General features: G+C 46.0%; 7 protein-coding genes across 16 annotated transcripts; 5 read left to right on the forward strand and 2 right to left on the reverse strand.

The window, feature by feature from the left end:
• The first annotated feature begins 56 nt into the window (after positions 1–56).
• On the forward strand, positions 57–1,779 carry LOC128256562 (protein Cep89 homolog). Its single transcript, XM_052987016.1, has 3 exons — positions 57–383; positions 436–948; positions 1,006–1,779. The coding sequence occupies exons 1-3, from the start codon at positions 57–59 to the stop codon at positions 1,717–1,719; spliced, it is 1,554 nt and encodes a 517-aa protein (XP_052842976.1). The 3' UTR covers positions 1,720–1,779.
• Positions 1,743–7,582, reverse strand: LOC128256560 (importin-11). Its single transcript, XM_052987007.1, has 2 exons — positions 5,319–7,582; positions 1,743–2,950 (listed from the first exon to the last, which is right to left on the reverse strand). Exons 1-2 carry the CDS (start codon positions 7,464–7,466, stop codon positions 1,829–1,831), a joined length of 3,270 nt encoding a protein of 1,089 aa, XP_052842967.1. The 5' UTR covers positions 7,467–7,582; the 3' UTR covers positions 1,743–1,828.
• Positions 3,539–4,832, forward strand: LOC128256568 (chymotrypsin-like protease CTRL-1). The gene is made up of 4 exons (XM_052987027.1): positions 3,539–3,809; positions 3,867–3,912; positions 3,971–4,152; positions 4,377–4,832. The coding sequence occupies exons 1-4, from the start codon at positions 3,602–3,604 to the stop codon at positions 4,772–4,774; spliced, it is 834 nt and encodes a 277-aa protein (XP_052842987.1). The 5' UTR covers positions 3,539–3,601; the 3' UTR covers positions 4,775–4,832.
• A 188-nt stretch (positions 7,583–7,770) lies between the features above and the next one.
• Positions 7,771–10,722, forward strand: LOC128256561 (serine protease 48-like). Of its 7 annotated transcripts, none has more exons than XM_052987012.1 (11): positions 7,771–7,941; positions 7,995–8,040; positions 8,100–8,212; positions 8,302–8,397; positions 8,703–8,922; positions 8,977–9,022; positions 9,078–9,235; positions 9,336–9,788; positions 9,849–9,897; positions 10,002–10,135; positions 10,193–10,716. In XM_052987012.1, exons 5-11 carry the CDS (start codon positions 8,727–8,729, stop codon positions 10,546–10,548), a joined length of 1,392 nt encoding a protein of 463 aa, XP_052842972.1. In that variant the 5' UTR covers positions 7,771–7,941; positions 7,995–8,040; positions 8,100–8,212; positions 8,302–8,397; positions 8,703–8,726; the 3' UTR covers positions 10,549–10,716. The 7 variants fall into 7 exon arrangements, with proteins under 7 accessions (XP_052842972.1, XP_052842971.1, XP_052842973.1 ...); XM_052987008.1 differs by having other exon boundaries at positions 7,819–7,852; positions 8,010–8,040; positions 8,100–8,248; positions 8,302–8,339; positions 10,193–10,722; XM_052987009.1 differs by having other exon boundaries at positions 7,819–7,852; positions 8,010–8,040; positions 8,302–8,339; positions 10,193–10,721.
• A 39-nt stretch (positions 10,723–10,761) lies between these two features.
• LOC128256563 (polyserase-2) lies at positions 10,762–13,169 on the reverse strand. Of its 4 annotated transcripts, none has more exons than XM_052987017.1 (7): positions 13,020–13,169; positions 12,532–12,843; positions 12,409–12,475; positions 11,625–12,337; positions 11,523–11,568; positions 11,340–11,467; positions 10,762–11,205 (listed from the first exon to the last, which is right to left on the reverse strand). In XM_052987017.1, exons 2-7 carry the CDS (start codon positions 12,734–12,736, stop codon positions 10,817–10,819), a joined length of 1,548 nt encoding a protein of 515 aa, XP_052842977.1. In that variant the 5' UTR covers positions 12,737–12,843; positions 13,020–13,169; the 3' UTR covers positions 10,762–10,816. The 4 variants fall into 4 exon arrangements, with proteins under 4 accessions (XP_052842977.1, XP_052842980.1, XP_052842978.1 ...); XM_052987020.1 differs by having other exon boundaries at positions 12,532–12,760; positions 13,020–13,162; XM_052987018.1 differs by having other exon boundaries at positions 12,532–12,807; positions 13,020–13,162.
• Positions 13,170–13,523: 354 nt separating this feature from the next.
• Positions 13,524–14,214, forward strand: LOC128256414 (V-type proton ATPase subunit F 1). Its single transcript, XM_052986756.1, has one exon. The coding sequence runs from the start codon at positions 13,643–13,645 to the stop codon at positions 14,015–14,017; it is 375 nt and encodes a 124-aa protein (XP_052842716.1). The 5' UTR covers positions 13,524–13,642; the 3' UTR covers positions 14,018–14,214.
• A 619-nt stretch (positions 14,215–14,833) lies between these two features.
• On the forward strand, positions 14,834–17,191 carry LOC128256532 (mannose-1-phosphate guanyltransferase alpha). The gene is made up of 4 exons (XM_052986952.1): positions 14,834–15,252; positions 15,597–16,299; positions 16,629–16,893; positions 16,949–17,191. Exons 1-4 carry the CDS (start codon positions 15,005–15,007, stop codon positions 17,047–17,049), a joined length of 1,317 nt encoding a protein of 438 aa, XP_052842912.1. The 5' UTR covers positions 14,834–15,004; the 3' UTR covers positions 17,050–17,191.
• Positions 17,192–17,610: the final 419 nt, after the last annotated feature.

The raw sequence follows: 17,610 nt of genomic DNA on the forward strand, positions 1-17,610 counted from the left end.
TTCCCGTTCCGGAAGAGGGTGGCTGAAAAACAGGGTCAAACACCCGACCGGAAGCCATGGCAACGCGGCCAGGACACGGGTTACTGGAAGGGGTGTGGTTTCGGCTTTGTTTACAAGCAGTCCGGGCAGAAAGTGTCAGGATTGGTGCGAGCACAGCTGTCACAATGAGCACGCGGAATGTGATGATCACGGACTTGGATCAGCCGGATCCGGAGGAGCAGAAGCAGCAGCCCAAGCGGAACCGGAAGGTCCTTCAGACCCTGTCGGGCAACTTTAACCGTCGTTCGCGCAGCGTGGAGGCGGAACTAAAGCATCAGCGGCAGGACAACTCGGGCACTACCGGGCACAAGGATCGCCGGAAGGAGCGCTCCTTCCATACGCTGGTAAGGCACCCAATGGAACCCCTGATGACCTGCCCTTAAAAACTCAATTCAGTTGCAGGCCAAGGAACAGCAATTGGAGCAGCTCGTCCAGCGATTGGCCACTCTGCATCGGTACAATGACCAGTTTGCCAAGGAGAACGAGCAGCTGCGCCAGGATAGTGGCCAGCTGGAGCGGCGTTTGGCTGAGACAGAGCAGCAGGTAGCCAGTTGCTCTCGCTGCCAGCAACTTAACCAGCGCCTGAACACAGTTCTCGCCCAGAATCGCACTCTGTCCAGCGATGTGGACATGCTGAAAACGCTCGTCTTTAGGTTGAATGTGCAGATCGAAAGCTACCAGGATCAGAGGCGCCACGGGGAGGATCTTCCTGCGGGAGGAGGAGCAGCCAAAGCAGCCAATTCTAAATCGGCATCCTGTCTGCCATTGCCCACTCACACGCTGGGTCCACTCCTGCAGGCCTACGACGAGTCTCTGAGGGACAAGGATGCCCTGTTGGCTCAGTTCAACACGGAGTTTGAACACTTCACAGGGGAACTGAAGCGCGCTCTGGAGGAGAATACCAAGTTGGTGAGCGGGTTAATCCAAATTTCTTACCAAAAACCCATTTGAACACAGTCCCCCCAGCTGCAGTCCCAGGAGCAACTGCGTCGCGATCTCGGCGGCTGGCGCGAGGAGCGGGTGTGCCTGCAGGCACAGTTGGGCGTGTGCCGCTCCAAAGCGGAGGCCCAGACCCGCAAGACCGATTTGGCCAAGGAGAAGCTGGTGGAGGTGATGCACTGCTACGAGCAGCGGACTCAGACGCTGCTCCTGGACATGGACCACTTGCAGGCGGCCTATGCCCGCACCAAATCGGAATTGGCCGCTCTAAAAAGTACTGCAGCAGCCGCAGCCGCAGCAGCAGTTCCAGTTGCTGCCCCTGTGCCAGCCGAATCGGAGGCACTGCATCAGTGCAAGGCCCTGCTCGAGCAGTTGCGGCAGGAGCACGCCAGGGAGCAATCCTCGCTAAAAGAGCAGCTGCTGGCAACCACTGCCAGGGCGGCTTCACTCGTCCGTAGCACGGAGAAGGCCAAACATGGCCGGGACCGGCTAAAGGCTCGTCTGAGGATGGCCTTGCAATGGGCTCAAAAGCTGGAGGCAGGGCAGGCGGAGGTGCGGGACACCTACGAGGCAGTGCGCCGTTTGGAAGTGCTTGTCCAGCACAAGGAGTCGCAGCTGCGGGGATTGCACGCCCGGAACGTCGAGGAGATGGACAAGTTGCGCCACAAGCTGCAGCAAAAGGACGAAACCATTCGTACGCTGCTCCGTGGGAAGATGGAACGGAGACCAGCAGTGGATTAGGCCACCGAAACTAAAACATACGATTTTTAACAATTAAAAATATATAATTTCAATACAAAATACATTAATAACTTAGCGTAGAAAGCTTTTGAAGCACAGCAGTCCGGGATCAGCCGGACTCCACCTGCTCGGCGAGCGTGTCGTCCGCAGTCGCTCCCGATCCCGACCCAGAGCCGGATCCCGCGCACACCACGCACGCCTTGGGCACCGTTTGCTCTATGTACATTGTGATCCGCTCCAGCACCTCGGGCACCACCGAGCACAGCAGCTGCTCGTAGCGCTGGGAGCCCAGCTGGGCCTGCAGCGACTGCAGCTGCCACTTGAGATACTCGGTGAGCGGGATCTTGTAGACGGGGTCCTTGAGCACCAGCTGCCGATGGCGGTCGTCGTGGTAGGTCTTCGCCGGAAAGCTCTTGGCGTGAAAGTCCTCACTGACGCCCCCGCCGCCACCACTGCCCAGCTGCTGCTGCAGTTCGTCCAGCTCGTGCTCGTCGTGGATGACCAACGAGTCGTAGAAGCGGGGCGTGGTCTTCGAGGCGCCCTCCTCGGCGGCAGCGTACTGCTTGTCCATCACCTCGCCCAGCGTCTCGTCCACCAGCTGCAGGATGTGGGGCAGGCGGGCCAGCAGCAGCTCGTTGCTCCCGAAGATCGAGGCGAAGGCCAGGCAGAATAGTTTGCGCTTCTCGGCGTGCGTGTCCGGCACCATGGGGAACATCTCGATCCACACGTCCAAAATTCGGGCCAGGGCATCCGCCTGGGGCAGCTGCTGCACCACCGACATGAAGACGGACTGGTCGATCAGCAGGGTGCGGGCCACGATGGTCAGGTACCATCCCATGGTCATCGGGTACTCCTGCTTGAGGTACACCTGCTGGAAGACGAAGGGAAGTGCGGGCCGCACCAGCCGCAGTCCCATCGCCGCGTCCGTCTTCAGGCACGTCTCGAAGATGCGCAGCATGGCGATGATGCCCTCCACTCGAATGTCCTCGAAGGAGCGCACGCAGTACGCCACGAATCCCTCGCCGTAGCGGCTCAGATAGGCCTGCGCGTCCAGCAGGATGTAGGCGTGGATCAGCTGGAGCACGGTGCGCAGGTTCTCCGACGACATCTCGATGATGGGCAGCAGGTGGTCGCACAGCGCCAGCAGCTCCGGCGTCAGCGCAGTCGAGTTTCCAATCACCGCCAGCCAGAGCATAATCCCGTCCTCGATGAGGTAGACATGTGAGTGTTGCTGTGGGTGAATCAGAGTTAATTAGCGATATTTTCAAGGACAAAATCTATTTTTAAAATTAATAAGTTCATAAATCGTTTTCTTTTTATTAGACTCCAAAGACACATCATTATTCCTTAAATATAATCGTTAAAATTGAGACATAAACAAGAAAAGCACCCATAAAGGAAGTATTTTGGGCTATGATCGTTTCTACACACAAAGTAAAAATAAACAACAGACAGAAATAAAGTATAAGTAATAATTCTGTACTAAATAATATCACCCCTACACGTTGTAGTTTCATTTCTATACCGACTATTGTAAAACTTTAATGGTTTAATGCATTATTTTGAAACCACATACGTTAAATAGCTATTTAAAATAAATTGAGAAATGTATTTTAATAATCTTAAAAAAAACCTTTGAACTTCGAAATGAGCACATGTAGAAAATCAACGAAGCATAATTACGGATCTTTTCTATTGCCGCTGAGAAAATTGTAGTACTTATTGCAAGGGTATACAAAACTGATAGGTAAATTATTATCAACTTTTTTTCACATTTTTAGCACTCTCCCAGAAAAAATGAATATATTTAGTTGTTAAGAGTATTTCTAGGGAGCGATTTAATAGGAGCTGAACAATCAGAGGCGATGAACGTAATGCAAAGATGTTATCAGAGTGGATTTTTTTTTTCTACTGCCTTACAAGTCTGGGACAGGGACTAGGAGCCCAGTTTTTGGAACCTAATTGCGGAATCCCTTCGTCGACAAGTAGAATTCAAGGAGGTCAAAATGCTAAAATCGGCGCGAATCCGTGGATGGCGTATCTAAAAATGAACTCGACTCTAGCTTGTGCCGGCACGTTAATCACCAAAAGTTTGTGATTGCAAAATGTTTCGAATCTTTAGTTACAGAAAATCCTCTTTTTTCTAGGGTTCGTGCTGACTGCAGCGCACTGTCTGCAATTCCGCAGTATAGAGTAAGTACAGATTACCAATTAAAGGTGAGCCTCAACCTATACATATCCTTTAATACAGCATTGTTTACCTTGGGGTGTACGATACAATGGCATTGAAAAATAGCAGAGAGCATGTTTGCATAACTCCGTGCGAGGAGTACGGTGTTAAGTTGATCTTGAAACATAAATTGTATGGTGAAGAACCAGGCGAAAGCTACGACATAGGTTTGCTTAAACTTAACAGAATTGTCGAATATAAAGGTAAGAAAAAATATCTCTGAATGGATGTGTTTAGGTACGTTTTCATTTCCGTTTTTTTTTTTTAATGCATTTTTTGAAAAAAAATATTTTTGTTTTAAATCTCTGAATCGAAAAGACTTCAAAAAGTAGTTATAATATATAAGATATATAAGGTATAAAATTGCAAGACCTTACTACCATTTATGATCTTAACATCTGGACGATAATATCAATCTACCTTGCAGTTTACATCAGACCGGTTTGCCTGCTTCTGAATCCCGCCCATGCCGCCGAAAGTCCCACCTACGAGGCCACGGGCTGGGGCAAAACCGACCGCAAGAATTTCCCCACTGTCCTGCAGACAATAATCCTTTCTAGGCTCGACCCAGCCGAGTGCGAGCGATACTTAGAGACTCCTGTGGAATGGGGTCAGATATGTGCGGGTCGGACGAATGGGGACACATGCACTGGTGACTCTGGCGGTCCACTAGTGCACAAAATGTCAAAAGGTGAGATTACCCGCACCATTCAGTTCGGTATCGTAAGCTATGGCCACTACGAGTGTCGCGGCCCAGCCGTCTACACAGATGTCCTAGCCTTAACAAAGTGGATCCTGGGTGTCATTCGCTGGTATGGAAACTAAGCAGTGTGATTCTAAAAGTCTTGTCTATCTTGGGAAATACACAGTTCTTGGGAATTAACGACCTCTGTCATTCATTTAGCTTTAAAATGACACGAAAACATTATTTCGTTGCTTTATACTGATAACCTAGACATTGAAATAATTGTTTTAAAAATCAATAACGTAAATTCCCAAATTCAACTGTTGTTGCTTCATTTTGTTAAGAGGAACTTATAATAAGAAAAGTAATCTATTTATATATCTAAATGCCTCTTTATTATATTAATTTTTGCATTCTAAATTTTAATGATTTTTTTGGTGGTAAATACATTGTAAAGTTCACAACTCAATTTCGTTGTGCATACAGAAAGACTTCAAAGTTCTTAAAACGAATGGACTTTAACTGATTATAATTACGATTTGACCCCAAATCGAAATGGATTTTTGTTCAAAAAAATAAAAAACGAAATAATTTAATAAAATCCTATTAGAATAAAGTGAAAATTAAACTCTTAACTGTTTAAGAAACCCTAACTTAATGTCAGTAAGTAAAACCACCGCTCACCTGAAGGTCAGTGCTCAACTCGATGACGCTGTAGAGGAAGGGCTTCATGGGCTCTGGAACATCACGGATGGTGCGGACCAGCTGCTCGAGGGTGCCGATGATGGCGCAGCGCAGCAGATCGTACTCCTCGCTCTCGCGCCACAGGAGCGGCAAATAGGCGATGAACTGCAGCGCCTGCGGCTCTATATACTCGCTCATCTTCTCCACGAGCAGCGTCATCGTGCCCAGCACCACGATCTTGGTGTCGCACTCGGCGGCCTCGTGAAGCAGCAGGAAGAGGGCCTCGAAGAGGGATGGGAAGTAGGGGTGGAAGGCCTCCGGCATGAACTCGAAGTCGTCGATCAGCAGATTCAGGGTCCTGGCGGCAGCTAGCCGCGTGGGCATGTCCTCCTGCGGACGGAGGAGGTGCAGGCAGGCCTCGTAGGCCAGGGGACGAAGTTCCCGGGGCAGCTGCACGCCCACCCAATGGCCCACCAGCCAGATGATGCGGCGACGCAGGATGCGGAAGTTGGGCGCGTCCACGCGTAGTTCCGCCAGCAGCTGTGACGTGAGCCAGGCGCCAAAGTCGAGCTTGTTGAAGAAATGGAAGGCGGCCTGGCCCACGGCATTATAGATGGCGTCCTTCAGCAGGATGGCCTTTAGATCGGACTCGGGGGTGAGCTGCAGCTGCTGGGCGCGCCTCACAAAGCGGAGCACCTCCTGGATCATCACCTGCGAGTGCTGCGTAAAGCAGGTGAAGTAGAGGGTCTCCACGGAGGGCCGCAGCGCATACTTCCAGGCGTCGCCACCGCCGTCGTCCTGGTCATAGCCCTCCGGGTCCTGCTGCCACTCCTCCAGCTCCTGCTGGGTGAGCAGGAAGTAGTGCGTCACGATCTTCTCGCAGATGTACGTGACTCTCTCCGCCGTGAAGAACTTGGCGTGGCTCTGGGCGGCATTGGCCAGCAGCTCATCCTCTACGGAGGGTCCGCCCTCGGGCGGGGCACTGATGCTATCGTTGCCGCTCAGCATGATGCCCTTCAGCATATTCAGCGCCTGAATGGCAAAGTTGCTAAAGTTGATGCGATCGCCGGCGTCGAAGATGAGGCCTGTGCCCTCGTGGAACACATAGTGGAAGCTGAACTCCAGGGCCACAGGTACGAACCGCGCAAAGGAGACCGAGTGCCGCTCCATCAGTTCGTTGAGGGTCTTCATCATCTTGATCACAAAACGCTCTAGTTCAGCGAGTATCGTGGCGGTGCCGGGCGTGGCCGAACCCAACCTCAGTTCGTAGCGCAGTTCGAGGCACTGGCGAAGCCGCTGGAACAGCTGCTCCACGAAGTTCATGTGGTCGGTGGACTTGTACGGCTTGGCACAGCCGTAAACCACCAGTTTGCGCAGGGATCTCATCACTACATAGGCGCGTTGCAGGGCATTGAGAGCGAGTGCCTCCTCCTTGCGGACGAGCTGCAAGAAGCGGGCCGTGAGTGGTGCCCAGACGTCCCAGGCCAAGTAGCCGAAGATTTGTGAGCCCAGCTCCTCGAAGGCTCGCTGCTCGGCCATCAGTCGGCGGGAGGCCAAGGCCTTAAGGACATAATGTAGGGCGATGAGGATGCGCTGCTGCAGGGCTGCAGAGTCCGCCGCCCCCGCCTCCGCGTTGCAGGCCTGCAGCTGCTTCATCAGCGTGGGCAGCAGCTCGGGCCAGAAGCGCGGGTAGTCTGTGCGGGCCAGCCGGCCCAGGAGCACGGCTATCTGCAGGGCCACCTGGGGCACCTCCTCCGCGTCGTAGTGACGCAGCAGGACCTCCCGGATCTGCTGCTTCTGCTCGGCGGGCAGCTCCTGCCGCGAATTGGGCCGCCAGTAGCGCTCCACGCCGTTCTTCAGGTATACGGCCGCCATCCAGCGCACCTTCACCTCTGAGTCAGCCGCGGATGAGGAGGCGGAGGACTGGCCGTCGACGCCTCCAACGCCATCACTCCGCCGCATGCTCAGCCGGGCAATTGTGGGAAAGAAGCCCGGCTGCTGCTCCCACTCGCGCAGCTGCGCCTCCGCCTTTTGGACGATCTCGTGGCTCGGATTGGTGGCCGCCTGCAGTGTCTGGGCCACCAGCTGCTCCACGGACGCACCTGCTCCCGTTCCTGAACCAGATCCTGCTCCCGTTGCCATTGCCATCTCACGACGCCTCCTCTTGCGACGCTTTCGAGGGAGGTGCGAAAATTATTGGCAAATTTCTGCGCCGCGTGCTGCTTCTTGCTTGAATCACAGTGTGACCAGCCGCGAGCGATAAAAAAAGCCATGCGGGTTGAAAAATACTAAAATTATATTTTTATGACAGCCTGCTTAAAAATACTAATTCAGCTGGACAATATAATTTGAATTAAATGTTTGTATTTCTTAATTTCGAGAAACAACACACAAATGCTATGTGTATATTTTTCACAGTTTAAGCTTAACTCAGATGCAAAGGTACGAAACTTACCTTAGCTCTGATCGCATTGGTACTCTGCCGCGGAGGATTAGTCCGCCTTCTGTATGAAAGATGAGAGAGCAAGTCGGAGGTTGGCTTAACTTTTAGCCGACCAGTCGGCGAGCTTGTACAATGAAACCGGGATTTTTTTTTTTTGCGGTGTAACTCTCATTACTAACCGTAAGACGAGAATTATTTCAAAGAACCCATATATAAACTTTAACTTTTTCTAGGCTTCGTCTTTACAGCTGCTCATTGTTTATACGGACAGGGAAATGTGTAAGTACCACTTAGATCTTGTTTGTATGACTTTTGCTGATTTGAATATCTTGGCTTAGGTCCGTTCATGTGGGAGAATACAACAGATCGTGCAGTGATGCGGACGCATATAATGTGAGCTTGGCTATAATCCATCTGCAGTTTTCTTATTCGAGACTGAAGAACGATATAGGTCTGTTAAAACTCGACAGGGAAGTGCCGTTTAATCGTAAGATGAAATTTATTTTTAAAATTTTTTGTTACTTGCGTACTGGTCTACAGCTCTAAACCGTCCGATCTGCATTAACTTGGATGACCCGGTAAACTCAGCTGCAGTCCAGAAATACTCGACTCGACCTTTGGGTGGGAATTGCTCAAGTATCTAAAAGCATCTTATTCTTCTTTAATTATTTTTCGAGGCTACTCATGTTTTCAATTGGTGATGAAAGTTTTCACAATTCACATATTTATATCATATATTTACGATGGGTCGGTAATAAGAATATCGTTACTAATAGTATACGATTAAAAGAAAAAATATCCTTGCACGCTCAACTTGTATATTTTTCCAGTAAGCCCCTGTTCAGGCGAATAATCCGTATTATTTATTTATTATAAGCTTTAGCTGTGCTGATAAGCCTCACTATCTGTTCTTTTGAACGAATTTTGTACTTTGCAATCAGTCACTTGGCTTATATTCGCTCGGAATGATGTCCGCCATGATTTCGTTGGCTCTGTTCGCATTGGTGCTCTGCCACGAGGGATTATCTCAACTCCTGGATGAAAAGTGCGTCGGCCAGGCGGAGATTGGCTCAAAAGTACGCAGTGGGCACAGTGCTCCTTGGATGGCAAGCATACACAACACCACGGGATTTGTTTGCGCTGGAACACTTATCCACAGACGTGAGTCAAATAACATTTATGCTTATGACACATTCTAAGAATCATTTCCCTTAGAATTTGTCCTTACCGCAGCTCATTGCATTGAACATCAGAAAACACTGTAAGTACCATTCTGATATTGGCTACATTTGTACTCCGATGTCCTGATGTCCTAGGTTTGTGCATTTGGGAGAGAGCGACAGATTGTGCCTTCATTCGCAATGCAGAGATGTGGAATCATATAATGTGAAGGAGGCTATAGTCCATCGAAATTTTACAGATTTTACAAGTAATTTAGGTCTGCTGAGATTGGAAACTGCAGTAAGTTATAAGGGTAAGAAAATAAACAAAAATTAAATTTTTTTTCCCCATTTATTTTTTAACATTCGTCTTTTGTTCCATTCTATTAACCTATTTGATTATTTTGTGTGCAGCTCATATCCTGCCAATATGTATAACTTTGGATGATTGGATAAGCCCGGAAAAAGTCCCAACTTTGGAGGCCATTGGCTGGGGTAAATCGGATTTCGGACTGCAGACTAGCTTTGTAACTCGGCGAAAGTCGGAGGAATGTCGACAAAGAGGAGTTATTTGCACTGCTGAAGGGGTAGTCAATTCCGGAGGTCCACTGGCGGTCAGTTTAAATTACCGGGGGAGAATGATCACCGCACAGTTTGGGATCATGAGCTATGACGGTTCGGTCCATACGGATGTATTGGCCTTTAAGGACTGGATAGGTAATATTGTGAGCGGTTTCGGAGCCAGAGAGGAGGAGGAGGAGCTTTTGTTCGAGCAGTGCAGTAGCAATTGGACCGGCGGAGTTATTGTGCGCCTTTGGGAGGTGTCACTACTTCACAACACTTTTACTGGCTCGCTAATTACAGATCGTAAGTAGTTTATGGAGCAGCCTATAGAGCTCCCTTTTATATTGGTTTAAAATTCTATAGAATTTGTCGTAACTGTTGCAAGCGCCCTTCCCACAGAAGCCACACCAATGTAAGTAGTACTTTTATGCATCCCCACTAAAAATTTAATTTGATTATGATTAATGAAATATAATGTTAATATTATGTTTATATTTTGTTAATATTATGTTACAGCAAAGTGGAAACAAGATATCATCAGAGCTTTAATGTTGAATCCATCCGCAAGCATCCCCAATTCACACATTTATCAGGATCAATGAAGAACAATATTGCTTTGCTTAAACTTACTGAGAAGATGCCAAATTCAAGTAATCAAAATTTAGATTGGATCACTTCGTACGTCTAATTAAGTCTTTTACTTGTAGATCTTGTGAAACCGATCTGCATTGGATTGAACCCAAAAACCCCAAGGACATTGACTGCACTTTTCGTTGCAAACAGAAATAATCAAATCGGAGTTCGAAAAGTAAATCTAAGCCGCATCGACAGTTCCATTTGCTCCAGAGTCATTCGAGTTCCAGTTGAATCTAGTGAATTTTGTGTCGAGAAACCTAGCGATTTTATTTATGACAAGCCTGGTTCAGTTCTAGGTTCATTTCAAAATGTCAAAGGTGTCGATAGATACCTTCTAGTTGGCCAAATAAGCCTTGTTAGGAATGGCCTTATCGTTTTTACAAATATTAAGAGTTACATCAATTGGATAAAAGAAACGGTGATTTAAAACCAAAAATAATACAAGCCCTTTTGTTTGCTTTGAACCATTATAGCTAAAATTCCCAATGAATTTGATTTCAAACACATTGACACAGAGGGTCGAATTATTCATCTTCTCAGCCTATCTCGTCTCTTTTAGATTATAAATGTGGCAAAATTCCCGAGCTCTTGACCTGTAGGTGATTCCAAGTCTGTCTAATTAAATGGCGAATTAAACGACTAAGTTTTTTGTAGATAATTTATTTAAAGTCTTTTGACCGAGATCTGAGATCTCTCTATTGCTTTACCAAAGCGCCGATCCAATCCAAATAGCTTAAGACATTAGTGTAGACATCCTGAGAAACGAATTCTCGTCTTCCGAAACTGGCCAAACCGACGAGAGTGAATGCTTTGCTTTTTCCGTGGTCAAGGGGCTTGACTAACGGGCTGCCACTGCCCACGTTCAGTGTATTGGAGTTGGGATGGGCCACGCAGATCTGCTTGCTTCCGATGTCCTGGTGGTCCACCTTATAGCACTTGTTGGAATCGACCCGCTGAACCGACGTTGAAGTTTTCCTGCCCCAGCCGACGACACGGAGGTTTTTCGCCAGATTAGCTCTTTTCTGGAACTTCTCCTGCTCCATTTTGTTGGTCAGTGATGGCAGGCAAATGGGCTTAATTTGAGCTATACAAAGAGATATTTAATAAAAGAACATTGTTAAAACAACTTAGTTTTTGGTAATTAACTAATTAATTAATATTTCATTCATATTTTCTGGGTTTAGTATCAGTGATTGGTTCATGTTTTCCCACACTTACCAGTGTAGTTCACTTTGTGCTCCAATTCAATCACGGCAATATCGTTTTCACTCAAACTCACGAAATCAGGATGCTTGTGCACAGCCTTGACCTTATAGGCCACCTTGTCGCCTCCCAATCGAACCTGCCTGAATAGTAAATGAAATGACATTACGGACTTATTGGTAAAATAAAGGCACTTACAATGGCCCGTCACTGGGTACTAACTGGGCAGTGGTCAGCATGAAACCTGGAAGAAATATGAGTTTTGTCAACTCAGGCAAGTAAATCATGAAATGTACAAACGGTCGGTGATGAGGGTTCCGTAATTAATGAGAAAAGAGTCCAAGTAGATCTCAGCCAACCACGGAAAAGTAGCTGCTCCGGATGGTGTTTCGCTGTCCAAGCAGCCTGCATCCAGCAGTTTAATCTTCGGAACTAGGACGGTAATGTCGTGTTCCATGACAGTTTGCACTATAAAGTCGACGAAACTCATTACATCGGTGTATACGCCTATTCCGCCACACCTGTCGGCTCCGTAACTAATGATTCCCAGTTGGGTTCTGCGCCATGTGTCTCCATACAAGGCGTTGGAATACAAGGGTCCTCCGGAGTCTCCTTTGCAAGTGTCCTTTCCAGTTCCTGTGCCACCACAGATCTGTGTGTCACCCATGTTGTCCCAGAAGATTTTGTTGCAATCGGCTTTGGGGATTCGGTTTATATTGACAGTTTGAAGCACATCGCTTAGATTTCCCTTTTCCGTGTATCCCCAACCGACTGCGGTGAACATCGGAATTCTATCCACATCCGATTTCTTTCTGCTGTCCACAAGAATGCAAATCGGTCGAATCTGGCGTTTGTACTCGATAGTTCCTTGTAATTTGAGCAGAGCTATGTCGTTCAAGTGGTTCTTCATTCGAAAACCCTTGTGTTTGTAATACTGCTCCACAGGGAAGTCTTCATACGTATGCGCGAAATCAATTTCCGATGATCGGTTATACTCTCCCAGGCGAGCAATGCTGTAAAGTAACTGCCGGTTATTATCTTTGCCTCACTTTGAGAAGGGAAGGCTCCTCAAGGATCAACTTACAGCCCCGTACGCGTCGTACTGCAATCCTGGGTCTCGCAAAGACAATGCGCAGCCGTCAAGACAAATCCTGAAATAGAGGTGCTTAAGAATAGTCACTACCAAGGTGATCTTTCAAGTACTAACGTTTGGTAATTATCGTTCCTCCACAGATAAAATCCTCCTGTGTTTTAATTAGTGCCATCCAGGGATTTTGAAGGATCCCCGCAGCTTTTCCGTGATTTATTTTTGCTACAAGTTCGTTTGTAATTCCGCAATCCTCCTCGAGAAACAAGGGGGATCCATGGCTTACCAAACCGACAAAAATAATCCAAACTGCTGCCGTCGTCATTCCGGGCGAAGGTATTTAAATCAACTAAAAGTCCAGCGCAAGATGATTCCAAGCTTAAGTCGTGTCCAAAGCTTATCAGCTTTTGGTTGCTGCTAAGAAATGTTTTTCTATGAATTTTCAGAAATAAAATGAATATTTTTATGTATTAATATAAACGTTTTAACTGTTAGAGAATATAAGAATAAAGATATAAGGAGAATAATTTAGCTCTTCTTAAAGAAAAATCAATTTTAATTTTTTACTCGGCCTTTGATCCTGATCGAGAATATATATATTTCCATACCTTATACTCCGCAAGTGGTATATTGTGATAACCCCGATTTGCAAAGAGATGTCGTGCGGTCTTTAAACGATAAGCTTTCTTCGATTAAACTGAATAAATATGAACAATATGGCTGGATTTGTTAATAATACTAAATTAGGTTTTTTTATTCTACAATAAAAATCTTAATTTTTTTAATTTGAATTTCTACAAACAGTGTGACCACATTTGGTTAGTTCTTATAAGAAACCAAATATACCTTTAAAAAAACAATAATTGCAAGCAAAAAAGATAAATGCAACTAAACACATATTAATTTTAATTAGTGGCGATTCGTCACTCTCACAAAATTAAAGGCTTTACCATTATACTATCAATAAAATATTTTATTTATTAAGAGCAAGTTTTCTGATAGCATTTTAAAGTTCAATAATGGTATTTATCGCGTGAGCCGTTACACTTTGGTATTTTCCTACTACCTTAAACATACCGAAATGCCACTGTGCTGTTAACGGCCTTCCAGTGCTGTTGGGCGCGAGTGGGTCATGTGATAGAGACCAGCTGACCCGAACATTTTCCAAAGTCAGGTTTTATTTTCGCTGTTCACATCGCTCCCCGGAAAAAGAACAGAAAAATCTAAGGAAATGGCTCTGCACTCAGCGATTAAGGGAAAACTGATCAGCGTGATCGGCGACGAGGACACCTGCGTGGGATTCCTGCTGGGCGGCGTGGGCGAGATCAACAAGAACCGCCACCCCAATTTCATGGTCGTGGACAAAAACACGGCCGTCAGCGAGCTGGAGGATTGCTTTAAGCGGTTCCTCAAGCGAGACGACATCGACATCATCCTGATAAACCAGAACTGCGCGGAGCTCATTCGCCACGTGATCGATGCCCACACGTCGCCCGTTCCCGCGGTCCTCGAGATTCCCTCGAAGGACCATCCTTACGACGCCAGTAAGGACTCCATTCTGCGTCGCGCCCGCGGCATGTTCAATCCAGAGGATCTGGTGCGCTAATTCCCGGGATTCAATTGGATTCGAGGAGCTACCCCACAACACTGATTCGTATTGCTGCAACCTCCAGAGTATTGGTATTCATATTATCCATAGATTCAGTGCTTCTTCACCTTTGTTCTTATCGTGTATTTAAAGACATTTATTAAATGGTTTTCGTTGTATAAAATAGATTAAAATCGAATTGTTCAATATCAAAAGCTGGAAAATCAATTCAGTGTTGGGCAAAGATAACTGGAGTTTGCCCATAGCCAGGTCGTTCCAGGGCTGTAAGGTGACAGTCGTTCAGCGAAGATACAGTGCACACTCGAAACAATTGCCCAAAAACACCATTGCCAAAAATAAATATTTATTTGAAATCTGTTTTTATTTTTTAGTTTTAATGAAAACTTACTAAAAGTTATTATTACTTTTTAATACATACTCTTGTATTAAAACCAAATTGGCAAAAATTGTTGTTTTCACGAAACATTAATTAGTTGTTAAAATTGCATGTTTTAATCTGTTGTTGCAAAGGTGATAGTTAATTTGTACTCAGTTTTAAATATATAAATTGCTAGGCATGATTTCATAAACTTAAATTGGGTTTAAAAAAATCAGTTCAATTTCTTAAATTTTAATATATATTGGAGACATTTTAGGAAGAAATTCCTGGTTATTATGTTGTAGTTGTTAATAAAAATTTTAGAGCTTTTTAGGCAACACCATCTCTTATAAATTCATAATTTACCAATCAATACATGTTTAAATACATACAAATACGCAGTTCAAAACAATACGTCTGGATAACAGAATCTGTAAAGTTAACAGCGAAAACAAGGTGTGCTGTTAAGTTCGTTATCAGTTATTCCAAGTGCTGTTAGCGCAATCAGCTGTTCAAAACCGAATATTTTCTAGCTGGCAACGTAAACAGAAAAAAAAATATATCTTGCGAATCGGCCACGAATTGATCGATCGCCATTAGTCACATCAGTCCGCTGCACGCACACCATGCTAAAGGCCGTTATCCTGATCGGGGGCCCCCAGAAGGGCACCCGCTTCCGCCCCCTATCGCTGGACACGCCCAAGCCCCTCTTTCCGCTGGCCGGTCGTCCTTTGATCGCCCATCATATTGAGGCCTGTGCCCAGCTCCCCGATCTGCGGGAGATCCTGATCATTGGCTATTACCCGCAAACCCAGATGGAGGGATTCGTCGGCGACATGCAGGCCCTGTACAGCAGCAGCAACATCAACATCAGGTGAGCATATACAAATGAATGTTGTTGTTGTCCAGGTGGGAGTGAAGGTTCTAGGAGTGCCCCGCAGGTCTACCAACCCATAGTTAACAAGCTTTACATTATTTAGAACCAGTCATCATTCACTTATCTATAAATATAACAAAGATACTCTAAATGCTAGATAGAAAAAAGGTTCCAAAAGTCCTGAAGTACTCTTCCAAACCCCAAACCCCATAATTAGCTCCACTTGGTCAGGATCTAACAAACCGATCAATAACAAGAAAATATAAGTTTTTTATGGTAAAAAGATAAGATTTCCCTGAAGTACTATCGTATACCCAAACATGACGTGTCCCTATTTCTAGATACCTGCAGGAGTTCACTGCCTTGGGAACTGCCGGTGGAATGTATCACTTCCGAGATCAAATAAGAGCTGGAAATCCCCGAGCCTTTTTCGTTCTGAATGGAGATGTTTGCGCCGATTTTCCGCTGCAGGAACTGTGTGGCTTCCACGAGAAGCGTCCATCGAGTGCACTGGTGACTATCATGTCCACGGAAGCAACGCGCCAGCAATCGCTGCACTACGGATGCCTGGTTTTCGATCGGAACAGCGGAGCTGTGTCCCATTATGTGGAGAAGCCCAGCTCCTATGTGTCCACCTTCATTAACTGCGGAGTGTATGTCTGCTCCATGGATATATTCACCGTGCTGGCGCAGATTTTCCACTCGCGGGGTCAGGAGTACGGCTGCCACGGATTCAGCAATGGCAATGGAAATGGAAATGGTCGGGAGCAGGGCCACATCAAGTGGGAGCAGGAAGTGCTCACTCCGCTGGCGGGCACCGATAAACTCTTCGCCATGCCAGTGCCCAATTGGTGGTCCCAACTGAAGACCGCCGGATCCGCCATCTACGCGAATCGTCATTACCTGGGCTTGTACAAGAAAACGCATCCGGAGAGATTAGCCAATGTGGGAACCAAACGCGGAGAAGGCGATGGCAGCTTAATATGCACCGTGTTTCCGGATGTCTATGTTCATCCCAGCGCCACCGTTCATCACAGCGCTGTGGTAAGTATATTACAATTAAGGAAGTGTTCGTTTTTTGCTTAACTATGTAAATATATTTTTACAGTATAGGTATATATATTCAGAAAAGAACATGTTATCTAACGAAATGTCTCTTCTGTTTATAATTTAATTTGTTTATTTCTCGAGTACATATTGATTTCATTAAGGTATCTTGTATATACAGACAAACTTTCATAAACTGAATAAGTTATGAGTTATGGAAACTTCAAGTAATAAACATACAGAATTTGAGCTAGGTAGCTTGGATCTTTTATAAGTTCGATTATATTCTATTTCCTTTTTAATTTTCCCCTTGTTTGAACTACAAGCTGGGGCCGAATGTGGCCATAGGACCTGGAGTGACAGTTGGACCTGGTGTGCGCATCCGCGAATCGATTGTTCTGGAGCAGGCTCAAATTCTGGACCACACGCTCGTCCTGCACTCGATTGTGGGCAGGGGTTCCACCATTGGGGCTTGGGCACGTGTCGAGGGCACACCCAGTGATCCGGATCCCAATAAGCCCTTTGCCAAAATGGAAAACCCACCGCTGTTCAACAATGAGGGCAAGTTGAATCCTTCGATTACCATCCTGGGTATGTACATTTAACTAGTGTAAGACCCTTTATTTAAATGAACCACTATTTGCAGGCTGTTTCGTGCAAGTCCCCGCCGAAAAGATCCTGCTGAACAGTATAGTACTGCCGCACAAGGAGCTCAGCCGCAGCTTCAAGAACGAAATTATCTTGTGAGGATGATTATTGACTATTATCTTCGGCCTTTGTCCTTATCAGTATGCCATTTTATATGTTTCTATTGTGCAATATTCCAAAAATGTATCTATTAAATGTGCCCTAGCCCTTGAATTTGTGGGAATCCTTGTGAGATATGAAATCGTGATTTGATTTCACTGGAAGTGCCAATTTGGGTATTTTACCAGCAAGTAAAGATCGGGAATGGGGAAATATTTTGTAATTTGTTTTTGATTTCCTTAGCACATATTTATGTTAGATATTCTGCAAGTTTTTGATTTCTTTAAATAGGATGGCGAAGATTTGCAAATTCGTCTACCTAATCTAACGATCCTCAAAATCAATTAATTGTTAAAAATTAAAGCCAAAACATCGTCAAAACTACAAATCTGATTAAGGATATTTATCCACATTACTCGTAAAGCAAAATGTCTGTCTTGTCACTGTGGCATGCTAGACTCCAGTCATATTGCTTTATTCGGTCAATATGTATCGACTTATTTTAAGAGCATAAATGCAAAATTTCCGGCAGATGGCGCCACTTAAAACCTGATTATTTTA

Source organism: Drosophila gunungcola, assembly GCF_025200985.1.
Source record: "Drosophila gunungcola strain Sukarami chromosome 2R unlocalized genomic scaffold, Dgunungcola_SK_2 000020F, whole genome shotgun sequence".
In the NCBI taxonomy this organism is placed as follows: domain Eukaryota; kingdom Metazoa; phylum Arthropoda; class Insecta; order Diptera; family Drosophilidae; genus Drosophila; species Drosophila gunungcola.